We start from the raw sequence: 24,143 nt of genomic DNA on the forward strand, positions 1-24,143 counted from the left end.
TATATGGTGATGGACAAACAAAAACGTACAACCCAAAATTTCACAATGTTAAAAACTATTAAAACATCAATAAAATAAAAAGACAAAACTGGAGGGAAAAAAAAAAAAAGAGAGGACAAGATTACCAACCTTACAGAAACAAAAAGGATTGTAAACAAATACTATGAATAATAGTACACAAATTAGATAACTTAGATGAAATACACAAATTACTAGAAAAACACAAACTACAAAAATGACTCAAGATAATCTGAATAAACCTATAATAAGTGAAGAGATTGAATCAGTAATCCACAAACTATGCACAAAGAAAAGCCCAGGCCTAAATGGTTTCACTGCTGAAATCTGCCAAACACTAACGGAAGAATTAATACCAATTCTTCCAAAAAAAAAAAGAAGAGGAAGAAACACTTTCCAACACATTTTATGGGGCTAATATTACCCCGATACCAAAATCAGACAAAGATGTCACAAGAAAGCAAAACTACAGGGGTCAGCCTGGTGGCGTAGAGATTAAGTTTGCACGCTCCACTGTGGCGGCCCAGGGTTCACAGGTTTGGATCCCGGGTATGGACTGATGTACTGCTTGTCAAGCCATGCTATGGCGGTGTCCCATATAAAAAAAAATAAATAGAGGAAGATGGGCACGGATGTTACCCCAGGGCCAATCTTCCTCCGCAAGAAGAGGAAGATTGGCAACGGATGTTAGCTCAGGGCTAATCTTCCTCACCAAAAAAAAAAGAAAACAAAACTACAGACTAATATCTCTTACGAACATGGATGTAAAAGTCCTCAACAAAATACTAGCAAACTGAATCTAGCAAGATATAAAAAGAATTATACACCATGACCAAGTGGGATTTATCCTAGGGATGCAAAGTTGGTTTAACATCCAAAAATAATTAATGTAATACATCATACAAATAGAATGAAAAACAAAAAATCACAAGACCATCTCAGCAGATGTAGGAAAAAGCATTTGACAAAATCTAACACGCTTTCATGATTTAAAAAAAAACTCAATAAACTAGGAACAGAAGGGAAGTTCCTCAATATAAAGGCCATCTACAAAAAATCTCCAGTTAACATCATACTTAATGGTGACATACTGAATGGTTTCCCTTTAAGATTAGGAACAAGACAAAGATTTCCACTCTTGCCATTTCTATTCTAAATTGTAGCGGAGGTTCTAACCAGGGCAATTAGGCAAGAAAAAGAAATAAAAGGCATCTATATCGGAAAGGAGGAGGTAAAACTATCTCTATTTGCATGAAGTGATCCTGTATATAGAAAATCCTAAGGAATCTACCAAAAAACTATTAGAAGTAATAAATGAGTTCAGCAAGGTTGCAGGATACAAGATCAATATACAAAACCCAATTTAATTTCTATACATTTGCATTGAAAAACCCAAAAGTAAAATTAAGAAAACAATTCCATTCACAATAGTATCCAAAACCAGGAATAAATTAACCAAAGAAATGCAAAACTCATACTCTGAAGTTGATTCTAAATTCATACGGAATTCTAAGGCAACAAGCTACAGCTAACAAAACAATTCTGAAAAAGAAGAATAAATAGTGTAAGACTCATACTTCCCAATTTCAAAAGTTACTACAAAGCAACAGTTGTCAAGACAGTGTGGTACTAGTACAAGGACAAACATACAGATCAATGGAACGGAACTGAAAGACCAGAAATAAACCTATACACCTATGGTCAACTGATTTTGCACAAGGGTGCCAATGGTGCTGTGACAATTGAATAGCTATATGCAAAAGAATGAAGTTAGACCCTAACCTTATCCCATAAGCAAAAGTTTACTCAAAATGGATCATACACTTAAATTTAAGAGCTAGAACTATAAAACACTTAGAAGAACACACAGGCATAAATCTTCATGACCTTGTATTTGGCAATGGACTCAGATCTGACACCAAAAGCAGAAGCAACTAAATAAATGAATAAATAAGTTAAACTTCATCATCAAAATTAAGGAATATGAGAAATGTAAAGTTCCTGCTTTAAAATTTCATCAGGGGCAAGCAACTAATTCAAATGGAATGCAGTCATCTAAAGGACATCTTTTTAATGAGCAATGCTATTACTAAAGGAGACTTGGGCTGTTTTAAATGATATTTAGCCCAAAGCAACAAGGGAGGTATTTCAGCAGGTGACTGCTTCCATTCCCATCTATAAATTCTTCCCCAGTGACTCAGTGCCCTTGCCTGATCAGTATTTTATGTTGATGACAAATCTCGCACACAACTCACTTATCATTGCTTGAAAAACTTACAAGAAGTGCTACTGTTTAACAAAACTGAAAAAATACATTTTGTCCTTTATGGAAAATAAGGAAGAAAGTATCAGGAAAGGAAAGAATAATTTAGGCCAAATACTCGGTAAGAAACAGGAATACAAAAACAAATAACCAGAAATTGCTAGTATATGTATCAGCCACTTCAGAAAGAAGAAACAGGCCACTTTATTTCCTTTAAGGCCTGACATTTTTCTCTCTGCCCTTTTCCGACACCCTCCATTGTGTGGTCTCTAAGCAGCCCTACTGCGAGCAGCTGTAGACGCTAATTCGTGGTTCACTGAGGTGTCAATTGAGTCTTAAACCAAGGAAACAACAGCTGCAAAACAATACTTGGCTCTGGTGCAAATATTTTCAAAGGTAGACTAAAGTTTCAACTGTTATTTTAGATAAACAAAACCCCAAACCATAACCTTCCATCAAGTCACAAAACAAAAGAACACGCGGCCGGAGTTTAATTCATTGCGTAGCGACATTTCTCATCTTGTTGCCACTATTTAGACAGGCTTTCAGGACTTTACCTTGACAAACGACTTCCTTCACTAGATGAAAAACTAGCTTCCGAAGCGATTTTGTTAGTTGTCTTTGTCTTGAATGTACCGCTGCCAATATTCAAACCTGTGAGAAGCACAAACATGGAGAGTGTCAGCCACCACGCAGCAACGAGTGAAGAAGAGGGCTCACAATAACTTTGGTGAAACAAATGTCAACAGGGGAAGATGCTGCTCAAGCCACAGAAGGCAGGGAGCTTCTGAGGCAAGGAACATGTTGATAGAACTCTGAAAGGAAGTGGAGTGTTTTCCGGTGATACTTAGAAGCCACAAAAAATAAAAAATAAAATCATTCGAAGAGCTCTATTCCAAATGACCACGATGCACATGTGAGCACATGGGTCTCTACTACAGCACCATGCACTGGATAATTCACCTTGTTATAACACATGGGCAGCAAGGGATCATCAAAATAATGGGTGCTGGGAACCAGGTCTCAGAAATAACTGACACCGCTGGATGACAGTTACCCACCCCACCCACCCTTAAGCCCTCTGCCAAATCCTCTGTTTTTCCATCTCCCAGGAGAGACTGAATCTCCATTGAAAACCATCAAGGCCACTCTTTAACCAGCCTGAAAAAGTTGATGGGGAAGATGCACAATCCACCTCTTTCCTGGAGCCAGGGGAACCAGACTGTTCCCATGATGCTATCAGCGTGCAGGGCAATCCTTGACCTCTGCCTGCTGGGTGACTTCAGCCTTGGATGTTTCTGCTTCAAGTCTGATTCTTAACTGGCATTCACCTGAGATCACGGATAGAGAGTGCATGGGTGTCTCTGCAAAAGGCATTTGCTGAGTTTCTATCCTGTAACCTGCTTGCCTGCATGTAACCTCTGCAGCCAAGCCATTCTCTTAACAATGTGTCCGTGCTCAGCCTGAAGAGGGCTTCCATGTGCTTAACAGCATAAGGCCTTTTCAGACATGGAAAGGAAGGCGCAAGGTGGCAGTGGCTTTCCTTAGTGACAGGTCCAGAGGCAGAGACCTAACACATCTGATGCAGAAAGTAACTGAAACATGCACTGCTTCTTCAATAGTCAGATTTGGGGTGGCTCCTGAGTTCAGGGTGCCCATCCTCACCACTACCTGTAACAGCAGTAGCGGGGTACGCTAACCACAGGGTACGTGGCTTCCATTTCCCTCCACCCTGCCAGCCTGCCTCCTGCTTCTCTTTGGAGCTCAGAGAAGTCCCCAGGATCAGAGTGAGAGCGAGAGAGTGAGAGTGAGAGTGAAAAGTATTGTGTGACCACACGTAAACTAAACGCCAGAGGCCGTATCTGACCTCAGAGATGGCTGACACCACCAGAAGGACTTCTGTGATCCCAACGCAGGAAAATGTGGAATCTTGCAAAGCACATAGTGTAAATTTGAGTGTGGAGTGAGGGAACTGAATCTAGGGGTGCTTGATTATACAACCTATAAAGTATCACTTCACTTATGAATAAATTAATAAACAAATACATTAATCATTAGTATATTAATAGTACCATTTTTTTTTTTTTTGTGAGGAAGATGAGCCCTGAGCTAACATCCATGCTAATCCTCCTCTTTTTGCTGAGGAAAACCAGCTCTGAGCTAACATCTATTGCCAATCCTCCTCCTTTTTTTTTCCCCAAAGCCCCAGTAGATAGTTGTATGTCATAGTTGCGCATCCTTCTAGTTGCTGTATGTGGGATGCGGCCTCAGCATGGCTGGAGAAGTTGTGCGTCGGTGTGTGCCCGGGATGCGAACCAGGCCATCAGTAGCGGAGCGCGCGCACTTAACCGCTAAGCCATGAGGCTGGCCCCCAACATTTTTGATATACATCCAAGGGACTACAACTTATGTCAAATTTACTCATCCTTTGAACTTGTCCAATTAACTATCCATATAAAATAAACTTACCAAACACAGATTTGTGGAGTCACCTTCCAACCACGTGTGTCTGCTAACTGGCTGTAAGGCTCCGAGGGAGGTGCTACTCTCTTGTCGCCTCCTTTTGTAAAATGAGGGGGTTGGATAAATACTTTCTAAATCTCTCTGGATTCTAATTCTGTGACTCAAATGTGAAGAAAGTGGTGAAAAGCAAACGGTTAAGGGCTCACGAGTGCTACATCTTTCCAAAGTGATGAAGCCCTCCATTGGGGCAGAGGCCCTGCTTCATACCTCAGCCAACTACAATGTCTCACATTTGCGGAGTTCACATAACACCCAGCACCACCGCGGCCAGCAGTTGCCGAGGGCTGCTCTCTAACAGGCCCTGTGCTGGGCATTTCGCCTGCAGTGGCTCACTGAATCCTCAAAACAACCAAAATAACAGAATTTTGCAGCAACCAATTCTAACACTAATATTATCTAGGAAATAGCTCTCTGAAGACAGACAGCTAAGTCTAATGCACCACATGTCCCTCGAAAAAATGCCTGTCTGATATAGACATCTTTGAGACAATTGGGAAATCTGGATATGGCCTGGGAATTATGTGATGTTAAGAGATCACTGTTCATTCTGATGGGCGAAATTATGGAATGGTGGTTTATGTAAGGATAAGGAAGTGACTAAGGTGTACTTCCTTCTGTATGAATCCATTTACTTTCACAAAGGGAGCTGAAGTGACATACTAAAAAAAGGTGTAATAAAATAAAAACCAATGAAAATAATAAAAATGCAATAAAGTATACGAAAACAAAGAAAATTACAATTAAAACAAAAATCCTAGATTGAAGGAACTACACTTAAGCTTAAAATTTAGCTTTACTGGGATTTACAGTCTTTTCATTTAAAAAACCCAAAGTTTTCCAACATTCTGGTGAGGGAAAATAGCCCAGGATGATGTTCCCCATTGATGATTAAGAAACTGGAAGATGTGGGCAAAGAAAGAACTTGGGGTGTCTCCTGTGGTACTTAGCGACAAGTTACTATCATGACATGCCAGGTATAATCCAAGGGCCTGTAAGGACCATCGCCATGCCAGGGCTGGCACATATCCCGGAGGGAAGACTCTTCCAAACTCTTGTTTGTTAAGGACTGAAAAAGTACTGGCTGATTCTGATCCAGTGATAGCTTATTACAAAGCAAACTCCAGAAACTTTCAAAGAATGACCACCCTTCCCTGAGCACAGCACTAGCTGCTGCCTTGGATCACCTAGACACTGGCTGTGAGTGCTGAATCTGCTCACTTACCTGACAGTTGTGATGCAGAAGCATCTGCCTTTTGGAACCTGTCTTCAGTTTGATTTGTATTATCCTGAAGGGTAGACCACTTCAGCAACTGGTAGGCTTTTGTTTCTACAGATTTAAAAAAAGGCACAGATAACTGGATATCCACATGCAAAAGAATGAAGTTGGACCCTTACCTTATACCATACACAAAATCAACTCAAAAAGGGTTAAAGACTTAAACATAAGACTGAAAACTATTAAATTCCCAGAAGAAAACATAGGAGAAAAGCTTCAGGACATTGGTTTTGGCAACGATTTCTTGGATATGACACCAAAAGCACAGTCAACAAAATTAAAAATAGACACACAGGACTATCTCAAACTTAACTTTTGCATGTCAAAGGAAACAATCAACAGAGTGAAAAGGCAACCTACACAATGGGAGAAAATAACTGAAATCATATATTTGGAAAAGGGGTTAATATCCAGAATATATAAGGAACTTCTACCACTTGACAACAATAACAAAAATCAAATAACCCAATTAAAAATGGGCAAAGTGCTTGAATAGACATTTCTCCATATACAAATGGTCAATAAGCACATGAAAAGATGCTCAAAATCACTAATCACCAGGGAAATGTAAATCAAAACCACAATGAGATATCACCTCACACCCATCAGGATGACCACTATCAAAAGAACAGAAAATCAGCGTTGTGGAGGATGTGGACAAATCAGAACTCTTGTGCACTGCTGGTGGGTGTAGCTATTAGGGAAAACAGTATGGAGCTTCCTCAACAAATTAAAAATAGAATTACTATATGATCCAGCAATCCACTCTGGGTATATATCCAAAAGAACTAAAAACAGGATCTCAAAGAGTTATTGGCACACCTTTGTTCATCACAGCATTTTCCACAATGGCCAAGAGATGGAAGCAACCCAAATGTCCATCAATAGTTGAATGGATAAAGAAAATGTGGCATGTACATACAATGGAATATTATGCAGCCTTTAAAAAGAAGGAAATCCTGTCACATACTACAGTGTGGATGAACCCTGAGGACCTTATACTAAGCGAAATAAGCCAGTCACAAGAGGCCAAGTACTGTATGATTCCACTCATATGAAGTAACAAAAGTGGTCAAAATCATAGAAACAGAAAGTGGAAAGGTGGTTATTAAGGGCTGGGAAGAAGGGGGAGGGAGTATTAGTGTTTAGTGGGTATAGTGTTTCAGTACTGCAAGATGAAAAAGTTCTAGAGATCTGTTGCACAACAATGTGAATATACTTAACACTACTGAGCTGCACACTTAAAAACAGTTAAGATGGTAAATTTAAAGTTATGTATTTTTTTACCACAATTAAAATAAAAAGTAGAATTTGTCCATGACAATTCAGGTTTCTGCCTGTTGTCCCAGCATAATAATTAATAGAGTTGTCTTTTGTTAATCAAAAGTTTCCTAATTTAGACAATAAATTATATGGTGACGCTACTTAAGAGACATATGAAGCAAATGCAATGCAATGGCACAGTTGGGCTACTCATCAAAAAAAATCAACTGAAAAGATATTTGCTTGGCTCCTGACTGAACACTGATTGGATATATGATATTGCTAAATTGTTATTAACTGCTTTAGGTGTGAAAAAAATACACAGAAATACTGAATTTTCTACTACCTAGAAACAAGTTTCTTGAATTCCTCCTACGACGTTAACACTTTTCAAATGCATGCAAATTAGTTTTTTGAACTGTCCCTTTTTAGAAACTCTGAAAACAAACAAACAAAAAACAATTTAGTTGAACCCAGGTTTCAAGACTCGAAGTCAAGTTGTATGAATTTATTTGAGGTGGCCAAATTCCAGTCATTATTTTGAGTGGGTCTGTGGATAGGTTCACCTCACAGTAAAATGGTTTCTCTCCAGTCCAGGCCTTGCAGAAGCGGCTACAGGAATGAATCAGAGGACACGTAACTGACTGCCTTGGTTGGGCAGCTGGTCCTCTGCAGCACGCGCTGCCCTGGCCCTCAGGCTTGCACATTTGAGTGTGGGGTCTCTGGGCTGAGTGAGGGGCGGGAAGGTCAGGAAGGGGAGGCGGCAGCAGGATGAGCTGGGGGACCCACCGCTGAGAAAATCTAACCAGGCTCATGGTAGGGACAGAGAAGAGCATCTGCAGGGAGCAAAGCCAGGTGCCCCAGAGGGGTCAGCAGCAGCCTGGGCACCCACAGGACACCCTTACCCTGCAGGACTGTTAACAGTGTCTGCTGTAAGTTAAAGTGGGGAAGACTGTTGGGAAAAACAATAAATAATGATCACGTAAAGAACCTGAGAGACACAACTTTCCCATTACCTCAAGTCTCAAGGATGCCTGGATGAAACAGAGGCTGGAGAAATAGAGTTTTAGCACAGACATAACAAAACAGCATCCACGTCCACATCTCCAACGTGGCCACAAACAAAAGGACTCCTGCTGTCAGCACCAGAGGCTGGCAATCACTGCTTTCCTGCTTTTGCTGGTTCAATTTAAGAACTTAACCATGAGCCCCTTATTACTGGATTAAAACTACCGTCACGCTGACGAATAAAAATGTAACTTATCTTGCCCTACTGAGAATCAATCAAGATAAAAATAAGTACTTAAAATGAGCATCATATTTTGAAATATTAAATGCTATATAGTTAAAATATGTACAGATCAGGGACTCAACTCTGAAAATAATAAATCCTAAGGCAACACTTTTTAACATTGCTGGATTGTGATATTAGTTGGGCAAACCTGAACTAGTATTTTGACAAATTTAATAAAGAAAACACCAGATGTCATGCATGCAGAAGGGGAAAGTACTGTTTTGCATAACTTCTGTAAATGTGTTGGGTACTGGCCTGGGACAGAAAGTGTTTCTTGCTGTAGATTAGTCCCACTGTCCTAGGACAGCATCATAACACTCTCCTGTCAGTCCTACTACCTATATTACTTCAGATTTGTGGTAAGGTACTTTTGGGAGAGGAGAAGTATCAATAAAATCAAAGAATTCTAAAAAGGTAAGGAATCACTGTAAAAGAGGTAAAAATATTCTGTTTTGTTTTTATTCTAAAAGATCAACCAAAAAGTTTTTCAGCTTTTAGGATACAAGTCCAGATCATAATGACCATATGCTATTTCTGCACTCAATTATACTGACTTGGTCAAGGAAAAGAGAGCAAAGATAAAAGTTAAAAAAAAAAAAGAATAGGAAAAGAAAAAAAGAGTAGCTTCTTGGTAAACAAAGGCTCCTGGCAGCTGGAAGCTGGAGTTAGGCTTTCCTCTCATCTATTGTTGTGAGGTAAATCATCTGACTCCAGTGAGCTGGCTCTCCTGCTCCTCAGAAAACACGTGCCTTTTATTTTTAGGAGAAGATTTTCGTGAAAAATATAAAGCTAGTAGTTGTGAGTTAATTTCACATTTGGGAGGATTAAGTATTCTGTCCAAATATAGGACAGTACGGATATTATCACTGGTCTGAGTCTAGCAAGGGAGGAATGTGAAGTGAATTCACATTAGCAGCAAGGGACCATTTTACCACTCTGGAAAAGAAAGGCCGTTTCCATGTTCCACACACTTTCCATTCTGGTTTCCTTCTCTTCCTTCCTCTTATTCTTTTTTTTTAATTGAAGTATAATCGACATACAGCATTATATTAGTTTCAGGTATGCAACATAATGATCCAATATTTGTACATATTGTGAAATGATCACCACAGTTAGTTAACATCAGTCACCATACATAGTTACAAAGTTTCTTTTCTTGTGGGTGAGGAATTGTAGGATCTACCCTTCCCTTGCTTCTTGAAGGACTTGGACTCTGTAACTGGCCTTTCCCTTCAAGGCTGCCCTGAGTCTGCTTTCAACCGTACACAGTTTTGGAGGGATGTAGCTTGTCTCTCCAGTCTCGTTCTCCCAGAGCCCACCCCGCTTCCCAGCCATAGCTCCTTACTGGTATTTGATCTTTAAACCTTCTGTAGCCCTTCTCTAAGCGGAAAGTCAGTGAAGCTCACCTGGACAATTTTTATCTGGGACATAGCCGCCCTGACCTAAGTAATAGAGGGTTGGCAAAATCAAGCTGAGGACTGCTGGGCACATGGCCTGCTCCCATCCCCGATGCATGCTTCCTCGTGTGGTTTAAGGGCAAAGTGAAGTTTAAAAGGTGAAAGGATTAAGTGTATTCACTTGGAGGAAGAAACACTAACTGAGGCAGGACCAAGACACCAAACCAGCCAGAGGGGTTGGAGCAGGCGGCAGGTGCTGCTGTCTAACAGGAGGTCTGTGTCGGGCAGCAGATGCTCAGAGCTGTGGTCATTCTCCCATGGCATGTATCACACCCTCAGTCACCCCTGTTTTAGTCAGAAGAGCTGCACAAAACATTTGAAGGACTGGGAAACAACCCAAAAAGGAAAAACAAAATTAAGGTTTGGTTAAAAAATAACAATGAGAGGATAAAGGCTACATAGCCTGCGTAGAAACAAGGGAAGAGGGTTTAAGAACAGAAATTGCATAGATTGGACAGGGCAGGATTATAAATGCAGATGCTCTGGGGCCAAGCAGGTAGCAGAGAGAAGTGAGTCTGGCCAGCTGGAGAGCACATGCCTGGCCAGGGGGACAGCTGTTCTCCGGCTACAGCCAACTGCTGCCAGGTGGGAAAGTGGGCCTAGTCTTGCCAGACTCCTGCCTTTCTTAAAAAAAAAAATACAACACTGCACAGGCCAAACAGAACACACTGGAAACCTCGAAACTAGATGGTGGTGAGCAATTTTTTCTGTGTTCCCTAAAAGTGGCACAAGAACACTCGGAGAAAAACTTCAGCCAAGGGCTAGAAGCTAGATGTTAGCAAAAGCTTTCGTAGTTGACAGAGCTGAGAGACCCGGGAACACACTATCTAAGGCAGGCTGCAACAGCTGTGTGGAGGTTTTTAAGCAGCTGTTTGTATCAAATAGACCAGGTTTCAGACTCTTTGGAGGCAAGAGTCTACGTCTTGCTAGGGGCACTCAAACAATTCAGACCTCCTCCTGGAAAAGCCTAGAGGTCTTGGCCAGGACGCCAACTTCATAAGTCAAGGAGGCAAAGCTATGGGCGTGAAGTTTCTGGTAACTCAGGCCCAGGCTTTCCTAGAAGGAAGAAGGATAGTGAAGAATCACGCAGTTCAAAGCTGCACTGTATTGCCCTGCAGATTTATAGTTACGAAATGAATGAACGAACAAAAGAGCAAAAGTAACAAGTCTAGAGTTCAAATCAGCCTGCTATAGACAAGTGGGGGCCGAGTTCCTCCAGTTCCAAGGAGAAAAGACTTGAGTCTTCTCAACTGCAAGTAAACCCTAAGTCTGCAAATTCGAGGACTAGGTAGCCCCTTAAGGCTTTACTTTCCAGCCTGTGACTGAGAACTCCAGAGCAACATTTCCGCTCATTAGTCATGTCAAACTCCCAGAAAATTATTGAGAAGTGCATATAATTAGATAAAACAAATATTTCTAAAGAATACAATCATTGTCAATTAGAATGTTCTGGTACACACAGAAACAAATATATCTGCATGCTCAAGCTTTCAGTTCTGGATCTCTCAGTCAAGCATCTATTATACACTCAAATCTGTGTCAAGATTTAATTTAAAAAGTAGAAAATATTGCAATTTAAAACATAAAATAAAGGAGTCCAGGGGGTTAAAATCCATCCTTGGCTATTAATTCCAGACTGATGACACAAAGAGATAAATATGTTTTTCCCTACTTTGTTACATAAGCCAGCCAAACCCAATCATCTATCTTCCTACAAAGTGGTGAAGAATCACTGAGATTGTTTTTTTTTTTTTTTTGATATGCATTTCGTGTCTAGAAAACGGAAACAGCCAGAGAAGGAAAGTGAAAACATGCTGAATAAAGGGAGGTAGGAGAGAGATGATGTTGAGGAGGGAAGAAAGAAAAAGCCTCAACTTCTTATCTTTTATTCTCTTTTATATGCAAATGTACACCTGCTAAAATACTTCTAAATCTAGAAATAAAAAGAAAAAGAAAATATCTGATGAACAAGTGCTTTTAACAACTCATTACAAGAACCAGAGAGAGACAGGGTTCACCAGCCCCTAGGGGTGTCTCCAGGCAGAGAATCTGCCCCTGGCTTGCGCAGAAATCCCTAATGAAAGAAAGAAAAGTTGGGCCCGGAAAAGGAGTAACAAAGGGAGATGCAAACAATACCATCACTACAAATAGAAAAACCTTGAACCAACAAAGAACTGGGCATCTTTGAGTAAGGAAGGGGAATTACTATTCCTATAGGAAGTATGTAGAAATTTAAAAATTAAATTTGAAAAGTATTTTCTGTCCACTGAGTTTCCCAGTGCTGTTACTTTTCACATATTTCTACACCCATGCAAATTTTTTTCCACACTGTTACTAGATGTGTTGCTGATGCAGCAAACATAGTCATTTTTGTAAAATAAAATAAAAATTGTGACATATATTTCTAAAATTAATTCTAAAGATAAATATTATCACTGAAAATCCAGAAGTCATTTGTCTAGTAATCTGCTCAAATGAAAACAAGAAAATATTAGGATATGGGTGCCTTCACAATTCTGAAAATACAGAAAACTCATCTATATTTAGGATTTTTTTCAAAGGCCATAAGTCAATGTGAACCTGAGATACATAGGTTGGATCCATGACCAGAATCACTTTTCATGTCCAGACTTTCTGCAATAAACTCCACTCCCCCAGTGTCGTGGGCCTGTAAATCTATTGCCAAGGTTTCTCTGTGCTCTCAGAGATTGCTGATGTACAGAGAAGAGAAACTCCTACTTCACATGAGTTGCCTGGAGCTGCTTCAGAAAATAAATATTTAGGGGCCAGCCCTATGGCATAGTGGTTAAGTTCGGCATGCTCCGCTTCGGCAGCCTGGGTTCGCGGGCTCGGATCCTGGGTACCAACCTATACAACTTGTCAGCCATGCTGTGGCGGCGACCCACATGCAAAATAGAGGAAGACTGGCACAGATGTTAGCCTAAGGCTAGCCTTCCTCAAGCAAAAACAAGAGGAAGATTGGCAACAGATGTTAGCTCAGGGTGAATCTTCCTCAGTTAAAAAAAAATATTTACATCACATTCTTAATTTCTACGGAGTAATTCAACAATTACACTTGAAGATAAATGTCAGGCTTGTAACTGAACTTTAACGAATGTTCCAAAACTGAACTGAACAGTCCTGCCGGTATTACTTCATATGTAAATTTATAACCATAGTGCCTGCCACTTAACATTGTTCAGCCATGGGAGGGGAATTTTTAACTCTCCAAGTCATGCAATCTTGAACTTTTCAAAGACTGAGTAATCTTGATCAGGAAGCTATATTTTATTGGCATAATTAAATATTTTTAAAAACAATATTTTTAGCAATTTGCATTCAATGATTTATATAATGAGAAGAATCAGAAATAAAGACAATAATATTATCATTAGCATTATAGTAGGGTCAGGAATAATCAATGTATAAGATGAACTAGATGTTAGAAATGTAAAATATGAAGAAATCTCTCTTCACCCCCTACAGTGGGTTGAATGATGTCTCCCCTAAAATTCATGTCCACTCAGAACCTCAGAATGTGACCTTATTTGGAAATAGGTTCTTTGCAGATGTAATTAGTTAAGGATCTCAAGATGAAATCATCCTAGATTTGTGGTGGGCCCTAAATCCAATGACAGGTATCCTGACAGGAAGAGTGGACACAGAGACAGGAAAGAAGGTGATGTGAAGATGGAGGCAGAGACTGAAGTCAAGCTGTCACAAACTGAGAGCCACCAGAAGCTGCAACAGGCAAGGAAGGCTTCTCCCCTAGAGCCTTCAGGAGCACGGCACTGCTGGCCTTTGGTTTAGACTTCTGGCATCCAGAACTGGGAGAGAATACATTTCTGTTGTTTTAAGTTTGTGGTACTTTGTTACAACAGCCCTAGGAAAATAATACACTTCCTGATCCTCGATTTTATTAAAATATCTGAAGCCCAACCTCTTCTCTCCCCACTTGAGTCTCTTGTATAAAATGAAGGTGTTTCACAACATGACCTACAAAGGCTCTTTCAGCTTTGAGACCCCCTGCTCCATGGTTCTCAAACCTGGGGAGTCACCTGGGGGTGTTATAAAAGACTGATGCCTGAGCCCCACCCCTAGAGGTTCTGATGTAACTGGTCAAGGGTGTGGCTGGGGCATAGGTATCCACCCAGGATTCTACTGTCAACGACCAAGGAGAATTTCTCTAGTCGTTTATGAATTAATTTCCTTGAATGCAGGAGCAACCAATCGAAAACACTCTTCAGAAAGGTGCCTTTCATTCTTTACTGACCATGTTAAACAAACACCACCGCCCTGCAATGTCATGAGTGAAGACGCTTTGCTGTAGCAGCAAAGGGGAAGCCCCAGCAGCCTGACATCTACCACAGAGACAGGGCCACAGGGACTGCAGTGGACAATCCAGCAGCATGAGATGGTTCCCCTGGTTTTGCACGAGTTGGGGCTCCCAGGCTTGGCAGGTAACACGTCTTTCCTGATTCTCATGCATTTCTGGGACAGGACAGGTGAGACCCATTCTTAGTAAAGTCTCCTTAGTGCAGTGTTACGCCACGGTACTCTGGCGTCCAACGTTGTCACCACAGTCTTCTCTCCCAGGGTAAATCCAGTCACCAATGACAACCTGGCTATTGTATGTTCCCAGCCTTTTCCAATTTGATGTAAAACTCAAGCAATAACGTTTTGAGAAGCACTGCCCAGAACCCCAAGTGGCTGACCTCCCTCACAGCTTCTAAATGGACATACCTTAGTATGACATTGAATATTTCAGCTTGCCAAAGAATATCAGTGAGAAATGGCACTGTCAGGCAACCACTTTCAACACAGCTTGACCGAGAGAATAGGAGTCAAAAGAATGAGAGGCTGAATGGACATTCTTAGAGGCTTAATCCTCTTCAGATAAAAGCTGAGAGCCCTTTTCACATGGAGCTTAAGGAGATGAGTTTTGCCAGGATGGGCACGTGGGGTGGGGAAAGCATTGGTAGAGTGACTGAGTGAAAGAGACAGCGTTCTGGCCTGAATCAACAAGCATTTAAGGAAACTCCTTAATCTTTGGATTCCAACTCGTTTTTACTCATTCGTTTGACAAACTGAGTGCCCACTGTGTTGTGTGCCAGATACCGTGTCAGGTGATGGGTTTCTATGACATTTAGCATAACCTGTGTCACTTGCTAAAACTAAAACTCACTTCACTCTCAGAGGTAAACTCAGTATGAATACAAATAAAATTGCCAACGTGGGAAATTTCACTTGGGGGTATAAGTAGTTCAGATGAGATTTTCTCTCATAGTCTAGACAAGCATGGCTTTAATCCTGGTCTAAGTGTTCCAGGGAAGCACTGGCCTGAGTATTCTAGTCCTGCGCGTGTTCTCAGGCTCGCCCCGCTTTATAAAGGGCACACACACCTCTTGGCAAAATCCATACTCGGAAATCCTTGCAAGTGCCCACCTCTCTAGGCCTAACACAAGAGGAAGGAAAGGTATAGCTTCGCTCATCGTCACTCGCAAAGCATCCTTGTGGAGCTCATCTTTTGTGATGATATACACTGATGTTTAATTAATCCAGACACCTTGATGCAGTCGCCTCTCGTAAAACGAAAGCAGCAGGCTGGTGGAACAGAAGGAGTTCAGGGATTAAATCCTGAAGTTTGAGTTCGATTCAAGATCCAACACACTAGCTATATGGCCTTGAGCAGGACTCAACCTTCCTAAGTTTCTGTTGGACTGACTGTAGAATGGGTCCCTAATGTTTACCCCACAGGACTGTTGTGAGGATCAGAGATGATGAAGACTTAGGAGGGGCAAGGACCCAGTCTTATTCCCAGGACTTAGCCAAAGTAAAGGTGTAATATACATGCAAATGATATACTATCTATTATAGGGAGAAAACCACACATTCATAGACATCAAAATTATTCTTTCATTTCTACCTTAATTCTTCAGTGTGAACAACCAGACTAATAAAAGGGGTAGATTGTGTTAACAACAACAGATCATACAGGCTGTGGGAATACTTATTCTGGTTGTGTGTGTGGGTCTGTGTACGGGAGGGTTTCTATGTAAATCTTAGCACAGACTGCAGGAGCTCAACTTATGAAACCAACACTCTGCAAATGATTAACAAAGCAGATGCCTTCAGAGTGACAGCAAACTCTTTAAGGATGAGCCCCTCTGCCACGGAGACCTATATTTGGAAGTGATAAGCAAATAAGAAAGGGAAATAAAGAAATGAGAATATTGGCACATTTGATTTCTTTCATATGGAATGAGAATCACAGTCTCTTAGCATTAGAAGGAATGTCAGTTCCAGAAACAAGAATTCTTTCCACAGTGTCCCTCTAGAGAGTAGGTTCCTGCCATGGTTCAAGCACCCAGCACAGAATCTTATACCTGGAAGACACTCAGCTTGGTTTTGCCTCAAAGAAGAGCTAGAAAGTTCTTCCATTACTGAGCTGTGAATTCTTTCCCTGCACCACTCACACACAGAGCCCCCTGAGTTAGAATCTAAAATTACGCTTGATCAACGTTCTGTCTTGTACGTGGAGGCCTCGCAAATATTTAAAGATAGCTTTTGTACCCTTCTCAGGTTAAACTTCCCCAGGGCCCTCATCATTCTGAAAGTAGTCTAACTTCAGAGCTTCCCCTCCATTCTGCCCAAACTCCTGGTGCCTGCCTGGGTTCACTTCGGTGTCTTTCTCTACTACATCTCCTCTGAGACGGCTGTAAAGCAAATAGTCACGCAGAAGGACACACACTAAAGAAGAGCACTTCTGGACTGTCCAAACTCACTACTGGAACATGCTGGTCGTCAATACATCAATTCAGAAAGCAGCTTTAACAAATAACTTTCAATCATAACATCAACTGGGTTTAGTTACACTAAAGTAGCCAAAGCTTCATTATAAAGCAATCTCATCCACAAGGGAGATTCCCACAAAAAGGACTCATGGGAAAATGTTGACGATAATTTTAGTGTATTAAGAATACTGGTGCCCTCATTAGACTCAAGGTTTTAAAAAACATTCTGTGTATATCTGTGTATATTTCCCAAAACACGTTCCACAGAATATTAATTCTGTTGGCTGTTCATAGGAAGGATTCCATTTTCAAATAGAAGATAATTATTTGAAACTTTAAGTTCCCACCTTTAAATGGGTCATTTACTGAAAGTCTAAAAGTTTTCAACGTGCTCCCTGCACTGTGCATGTTGCAGAGGGAGAGAGCGATTATGCGGGATTTGGTCAGAGAATGTGTATTCCCTGAAGCATTTTCGGGGTGGAGCCTGCACAGAACACGCTTGGGGAAACGCTGCATCCGCCCATCCACACGGTGAGGCGGCACAGCAGGGGAGGACTGTCGCCTGGGAACCATGTGCCCTGCAATGCCCTCACCTGTGAGCCTGTAAGAGTTATGGCATATAGTCACTCACAGGCAGAGATGCTGGGCCTTGACCAGTGAGATCCCCAGGAGCCACTGCACCACGTTGTTGTGATTCTTCTCTAAGGGTTTCTCCACGGGACTAATTAGAAGTTCCAAAAATATCATGCAACTCTCCTCAAGATTCCTTTTTGATGGGGTAAATATCCTTCTGGATTCAAATCATCAATTGAGTTCTTAAGCGGAAATTTCTTGCAGAAACTAATTTAGCGGTACCACTGGGAAGCACTGTCTAGGAGGAATTATGGCAGCACAGGGCTTGGGCGAGTCTTGGTCCCAAGTGGCTACCGCAATTCAGGAGGTGGTGTTCAGATGCCTTTCCAAGACTCGTCTCAGGATTATGCTTTCTATGGCACTGCACCCCCAGCCCCCTGCTTCTTTTCCTCTTTGAGTTTGCTTTGTGAGATTCCTTTTAACTAGATGGCATTGGCTTGAAAAACTGGGGACTGTGGGGCCAGTGCAGAAGATCAATACTACTACTAACATTCACATGAATATTATTATTATGAATCGCAGCTTACATGTATTGAGTGTCTAGTACACGCCTGGCACTTGCACACACACGATCTCATGTAAACTTTAAGACCATCTTGCCAGGTGGTATGTCTGCCTTCCCAGTACAGAGGCTCAGAGAGGTGGAGAAATAGAGCAGGGAGTAAAATGCTGACACTGACGGCTGATGCCAAAGCCCAGGCTCAATTGCAACATCCCCTCAACCCTGAGAACAGCCTCTGGAATATTCCTTTTCTTTGGAATATTCTAGAAGGAATGCAGCCCATAAAACAGGAAAGTCTCAATAAAACTATTATAAAGGGGGAGGCAGAGTCTATCCCTTTTTTTTTTCTTTGTGAGGAAGCTCAGCCCTGAGCTAACATCCCATGCCAATCCTCCTCTTTTTTTTGCTGAGGAAGATTGGCCCTGAGCTAACATCCGTGCCCATCTTCCTCTACTTTATATGGGATGCTGCCACAGCATGGCTTGACAAGCAGTGCATCGGTACACTCCCGGGATCTGAACCTGAGAACCCTGGGCTGCCACAGCGGAGCGCGCATACTTAACCACTTGCGCCACCGGGCTGGCCCCAGACTCTATCTTAAATCAAACTATATACCTGCTTTACTCTACCAAGGCCAAATCTCCAAATAATTATGCCAAAGACACAAAGATTTAATAAAGAGATAATGGTCAAGAACTTAGAGATTAAACTAATACAATGTTATATGTCAATTATATCTCAATTTAAAAAACTGGGGAAAAAAGAACTTAGAGATCAAAGTAGTTTCAATGACAGACATGACAACAGCATTAAAGAGTCAAGGCACATGAGGCCCTCAAACATTAATTTCATGGGAAGTCCCGTGGGTGGGGAGCAAAGAAGAAAGAGAGTATGGTGGCGAGGACAGAATGGAAATGCTCAAAGTAAATGGCTTTGAAAGTTTATTTTTATATCTCCCAAGTTATTTTATATGTCTAAAACTTTGGCATGCAACAGGCACAAAGCATTTTTTTCTTTATTTCTTTTCTTTTTTTTTTGGTGAGGAAGATTGGCCCTGAGCTAACATCTGTTGCCAATATTCCTCTTTTTGTTTGAGGAAGATTGTCTCTGAGCTAACATCTTTCTCAATCTTCCTCTATTTTGTATGTAGGATGCCTCCATAGCATGGCTTGATGAGCAGGGTGTAGGTCCGCGCCCAGGATCTGAACCCATGAACCCCGGGCCGTCAAAGCAGAGCGTGCAAACTTAACCACTACGCCACCGAGCTGGCCCCACAAAGCATTTTTTTAAAACTGCCAACTATTAATTGACTGATGGCAGGTTGTTGGAATTAAAATTTCTTTAAAAATCTTAATGGTAAATAGCCCTTATTATTTCTAGGCACATCACACCTCTTTCTGCAAGAAAAAAAGAAAGATTTGAAACTCCAGTACTTGACTGTCTCTTCTCTTATAAAGAAAGTCTATGAGAAAATAACGTTTGCACTAATTTTGAGGGCAGTCATCTGCTCACAGCAAGGAATGACTGGAAAGAATACTGAAAAGAGAAGCAAGAATGGGCAACGAGATCACTTCCTGGTTTCTCTCCAATAAGTCTTTATAATTTTAACTGAAATAAATTCAGAGGTCATTAGATACTTCTGCATTCAAAGGTAAATGCAAGAGAAAAGTCTCCAAATGACTTCTTGATTATCTGCAATTTGGGATCATCTACACTTCTACTAACAAAAAAATAAAGAGGGAACGCTACCAGAGTTTTCTCAAAATGAAGAATAAAAATGCAATAAACATATCACTGGGAAAATGTTTAAAAGAAAAGAAAACCTCTGTATTTCGGAATGAAATATTATCTGATGCAGAATATATACAATAATTGCTCTACTATAAACTCTTTTTTCAAAACCAGAGTTCATCACAGAAACATGAGTTTAAAAAATTAATCATCAGGCTATGAATTGTATTGTCATAAAAGAAAGCCATTCTTTTCCGCTTATAAACAACAAAACGACCACATGTGCAGATGCGTGCCTCAGTACCGCACTGCAGTGGTGCGGTTACTTGTATAAATATTTAAAGTCAGACCTTTGAATTTATAATGAAGTAGTGTACCACTTTACAAAATGAGATCCTAGTAAATTTAGATGTATGACAAATAGAACTCTGTTCAGAATACTCATTGCTGCTGTTGATATTCTAAAACTAAAAACGTAATGATATTCAGATTCCAGCTAAACAAGCGTAATACATGTGCAGAAATCTTAATAGGTCTTGATGAAACGTTACTGCTAAAATTTTTAAATTATCACATGGGCTTTGTAACTGAGGCACAAGCAAGCTTCTTGTCTGGCATTTTTTTTTTTCCTGCTCTTATTTTAATGAGACACATTCAATTATCACAGGAAAGAAAAGAGTAAAATCAGAAACAGCTGTAGTTGGCCACACAATGACTGGTGTTCCCCATGGAGACTGACCTTGTCACACAGACGCAGGTGCTGAAAGGCTATGTGATGGGGTGCTCACACGTGTAACTGTGTAACATGATCTGAAGAATTCAATAGGCATGGTTATTTTCCACCTCAGTTTATGTTAATGTAAGCGCACATGTCATGCTCTTACAATTAATCGTCCCCTCCAGCACGTAGTAGTTGAATATACTTGCTCTTAGCAGAGTCCACACACCACTAACCTAGAATGTTCTGATTATAAAACAAGGTTGAATCCTGTGTTTGAAACTCTTAGGCAACCATAACTTTACCTGTGATTGGAATCTTTGCTGCCATGCTCTCTTCCTTGCTCTCGTCTCCGCAGCCACTTGAAACGTCTAAAAATCAAACACACGATAATAAAAGTGTATTTCAAGGTTATATTTACGGAATAGGCCTTTGCTTTTTTTTTTTCTTAACTGCCATTCCTTTTATTTTCACTGCTTCCCCACCTCCTTTCTTTGCTTAGTTTATTTCTTGTCTGAAATAGTACTGTTCCTAAAAAGAAACCTATTCTAAAACTAAGGTATCTCTATGTTGCTTTCATGCAAAATGATTTAGCCTGACATCTACCAAATTTGACTGGGGCTTAAAACAAGCGAGCCTCAAATCCTGTGCATGTGTATTAACTTCTGAATATCCTGAGCAACTCATAGCTCTCCTGGGAATACATTATAGCGGTTTATTGGCATGTCTTAACAATAACGTTAAAATAATCACAATTTTCGGGCCGGCCTGGTGGCTTAGCGGTTAAGTGCGCGCGCTCCGCTGCTGGCGGCCCGGGTTCGGATTCTGGGCGCGCACCGACGCACCGCTTCTCCGGCCATGCTGAGGCCGCGTCCCACATACAGCAACTAGAAGGATGTGCAGCTATGACAGACAACTATCTACTGGGGCTTTGGGGGGAAGAAAATAAATAAATAAAATCTTTAAAAAAAAATAATCATCACAATTTCTGGATACTAAAAATTGGTTATTAAGTTTTGGGGGGCATAAACTCTGATTCTTGATCATCTGTTTAAACTTGTAAAAGGTTCTAATATAATTAAAAAGAATGTTTACCAATTATGAGTAAATTCTATTAAGTGATATCAAAAACATCACAGTACTCTATGTGAAGTACTTGATGGACTCATTTTCATAGAATCATCTTCATCTTTGTGGGATGATAATAATTATCTACTGCCAAGTGCTGTTAGTTCTGTTAAGATTTCAATTTATAAAAACTTATTTTATTGGAAATTCAGCAGGACAGCAGATCTACAATTAGGTTTCCTATTCCTGTTAGACTAAATGAAAACATATATTTATTGGAAGGTGGTATAAAACAAATAACATATTATACATATTAAAATTAGAAGTGTTCTTGAGTCTGCTTTATTTTATAGGTACACCTTGAGAAAGGGTGTTTGCGTTGACTCTGAATGCGTTTTTGCTGTGGACAGACCCTTTAACAACAGTTACCTTGTTCCCTTGTAAGAACACTGTTGAGCCATAGAGTGGGTTTCGCTTCCTTTATTCCACTACTGTCATTCAGAATAGATGGCAAGCTGCAAGATGATTCAGAACGGCCGAACTATCGTCACACTCTTCTGTAGGGGCTTTTTTCAATAACGCTGCTGCCTACAGTGTTTAAAAGAAATAAAAATAAACTCTAGCCACATTCCCGTTGGTCTCAAAGACCCAGCCTTCAGACATAACTTTAGGTTAAGCTTTACTTTGGATTTAATTTGCTTCCTGACATTTAACTGAAATTAAAATGTCTTCAAGATAAAATAACATCTGATTATTTTGCAGCATAATTTAATTCTTTACAACAACTTACACTTGTAATAATACATTTTTTTGTGGCCTGAATCTTATGTCATGCTGAAGTGTTCTACTTGTGAAGTACGTATGTGAAATGTGACCACTCTTGTGAACCTGGGCTGGTTTATCCAAGATCGACTCTCTCATTGCATGAATGCTGTTGGTTTGGATTGAGAAAGAGATCTGGAAAAATGTGACCTTGCAGTATCCCCATCCTTCCAGAAATGACCCCTGAACTTCCCCCAAATGAGAAGACTGTAGAAAAACTTGGTGGCTGAGAAGGAGACACTAAGCAAAAAGAGAATTGCCCTTATTTTAAAGCATAATTGTCAATCAAGGATAAACGCACTCTGCACTTTGCTGCTAAGTCTGCTGGGGAGCTCAGGAAACTTACTAGCCACACTGCCTATCTGTTTTCAAAGGGCACCAAACTGTCTTACCCATATCGCCTCATGTGTCCTGGGCAGGGAGGTGGGCACAGATTTTATCACAGCCAACTTGAGAGGCAGAGAAAAAGTAAAAATTAACAGGACAGGTAAATACCCATGTCTCTTAATTTCTAGGTCAACACTCTTCCCCCAAGAAATAAAACTGTACTGGTAACAAGAGTTAAACAACCAATGATGACATTGTCCCACTGCCAGAGTGTGTTTCTCTCTCATTTCCTACTTGGAAGTGGTGATTTGCCCAGGCAGCTGGGAGAGGAAATCGCGGTGGTGGTGCTGACCTTTCCCTGGTCTCTGGCAACAGTAGTAAATACAAGGAAATGTCCAACTCAACCTGTAGAATGGACACGAGACTCTACAAGTTAATATGAAGAGCAAAACTGGACAAAGCCTCATAGGTCATCTTTAGTTTGAGAGCGAAGGGGTAACAACATAATTCTCTAGTGAACAAGGGGGAAGATTAATCATCTCTCCTCATGAAGATGCCCTGACAGGAAGAATCACAGAGGCAGAATATGGAAGATCTTGCCTTGTAAGTTTGGCTTTGAACATACAAGGCCACTGCCATCGGCCTTGATATCCCTGCAAGGCTCCTGCCCTCTGCCCTCCCCTGGACCAGCTGGCCACCTGGATCCACGGCCTATCCTAGGGGCCGGAGCAGCTGATTTCAGGGGATTTAAGGAATTCTAGTCTCCTCGGCCGAAGGACTTGGTGTCAAGTTAGCCTTGTAGCCAGCACCTGTCTGTGGTCCAGTTCTAGTAACCAGGAGCTCTTCCTCTATTTACATAAAGTAGTCCCTGACTTTTACTCGAGTTGTGATAATTCTCTGTTGGGATGACCTGCATTGTATCCCTGTTTCTGCACACTGGGGTTCAGGTGTAGAGTCCTGCCCTCGAAGCTCAGGCCAGGGCTGGTTCCCATCACTGGCTGCCATAATGCCTCAATTCCAGCTGCCTACATGGACCACTGTACTACATCTGCTTCCAGAATCTGTCCAGGAAGACAGGTGTGAAGAAGAGTGTCACCTCCTTGATCTGCCATCTCTCAGTTGTCAGTACGCAAGCTGGACCACTGTGGCCTGTCTCATTTCCAGATCTCCACCTCTCCTGCTCTAGTCTGTCTGTTTCCACAGAGAGAAAAGCTCCTATTTTGTGTGCCCAATCATCCTGGATCTATGAAAAGCATTTTAGAATATGAACAAAAAGAACTGACCCAAATTCTGAAGTGAAAGTTATAATTTTCTTTTCCTAAAATAATTCAAACATTCTGAGAGAGCCTCAAATATGCATTTCTTCGTCGTATTACCTTATGCAATAGCTGTAACTAATAATTTCTTGGCATGACTTCATAATAGCCACTGTTTTAACACCTATTTTAAGAATA

General features: G+C 40.9%; 1 protein-coding gene across 1 annotated transcript in view; it reads right to left on the minus strand.

Annotated features, from left to right (window-relative positions):
• Positions 1 to 2,834: 2,834 nt before the first annotated feature.
• Positions 2,835 to 24,143, minus strand: part of LOC131402511 (centrosomal protein kizuna-like) — a 66,830-nt gene continuing 45,521 nt past the window's right edge. The window contains 6 exon segments of the mRNA XM_058537226.1: positions 2,835 to 2,935; positions 6,027 to 6,131; positions 20,778 to 20,843; positions 21,970 to 22,074; positions 22,077 to 22,128; positions 22,755 to 22,811. Coding sequence (XP_058393209.1) covers positions 2,835 to 2,935; positions 6,027 to 6,131; positions 20,778 to 20,843; positions 21,970 to 22,074; positions 22,077 to 22,128; positions 22,755 to 22,811 — 486 coding nt within the window.

Source organism: Diceros bicornis, unplaced genomic scaffold (assembly GCF_020826845.1).
Source record: "Diceros bicornis minor isolate mBicDic1 unplaced genomic scaffold, mDicBic1.mat.cur scaffold_122_ctg1, whole genome shotgun sequence".
Taxonomy (NCBI): Eukaryota; Metazoa; Chordata; class Mammalia; order Perissodactyla; family Rhinocerotidae; genus Diceros; species Diceros bicornis.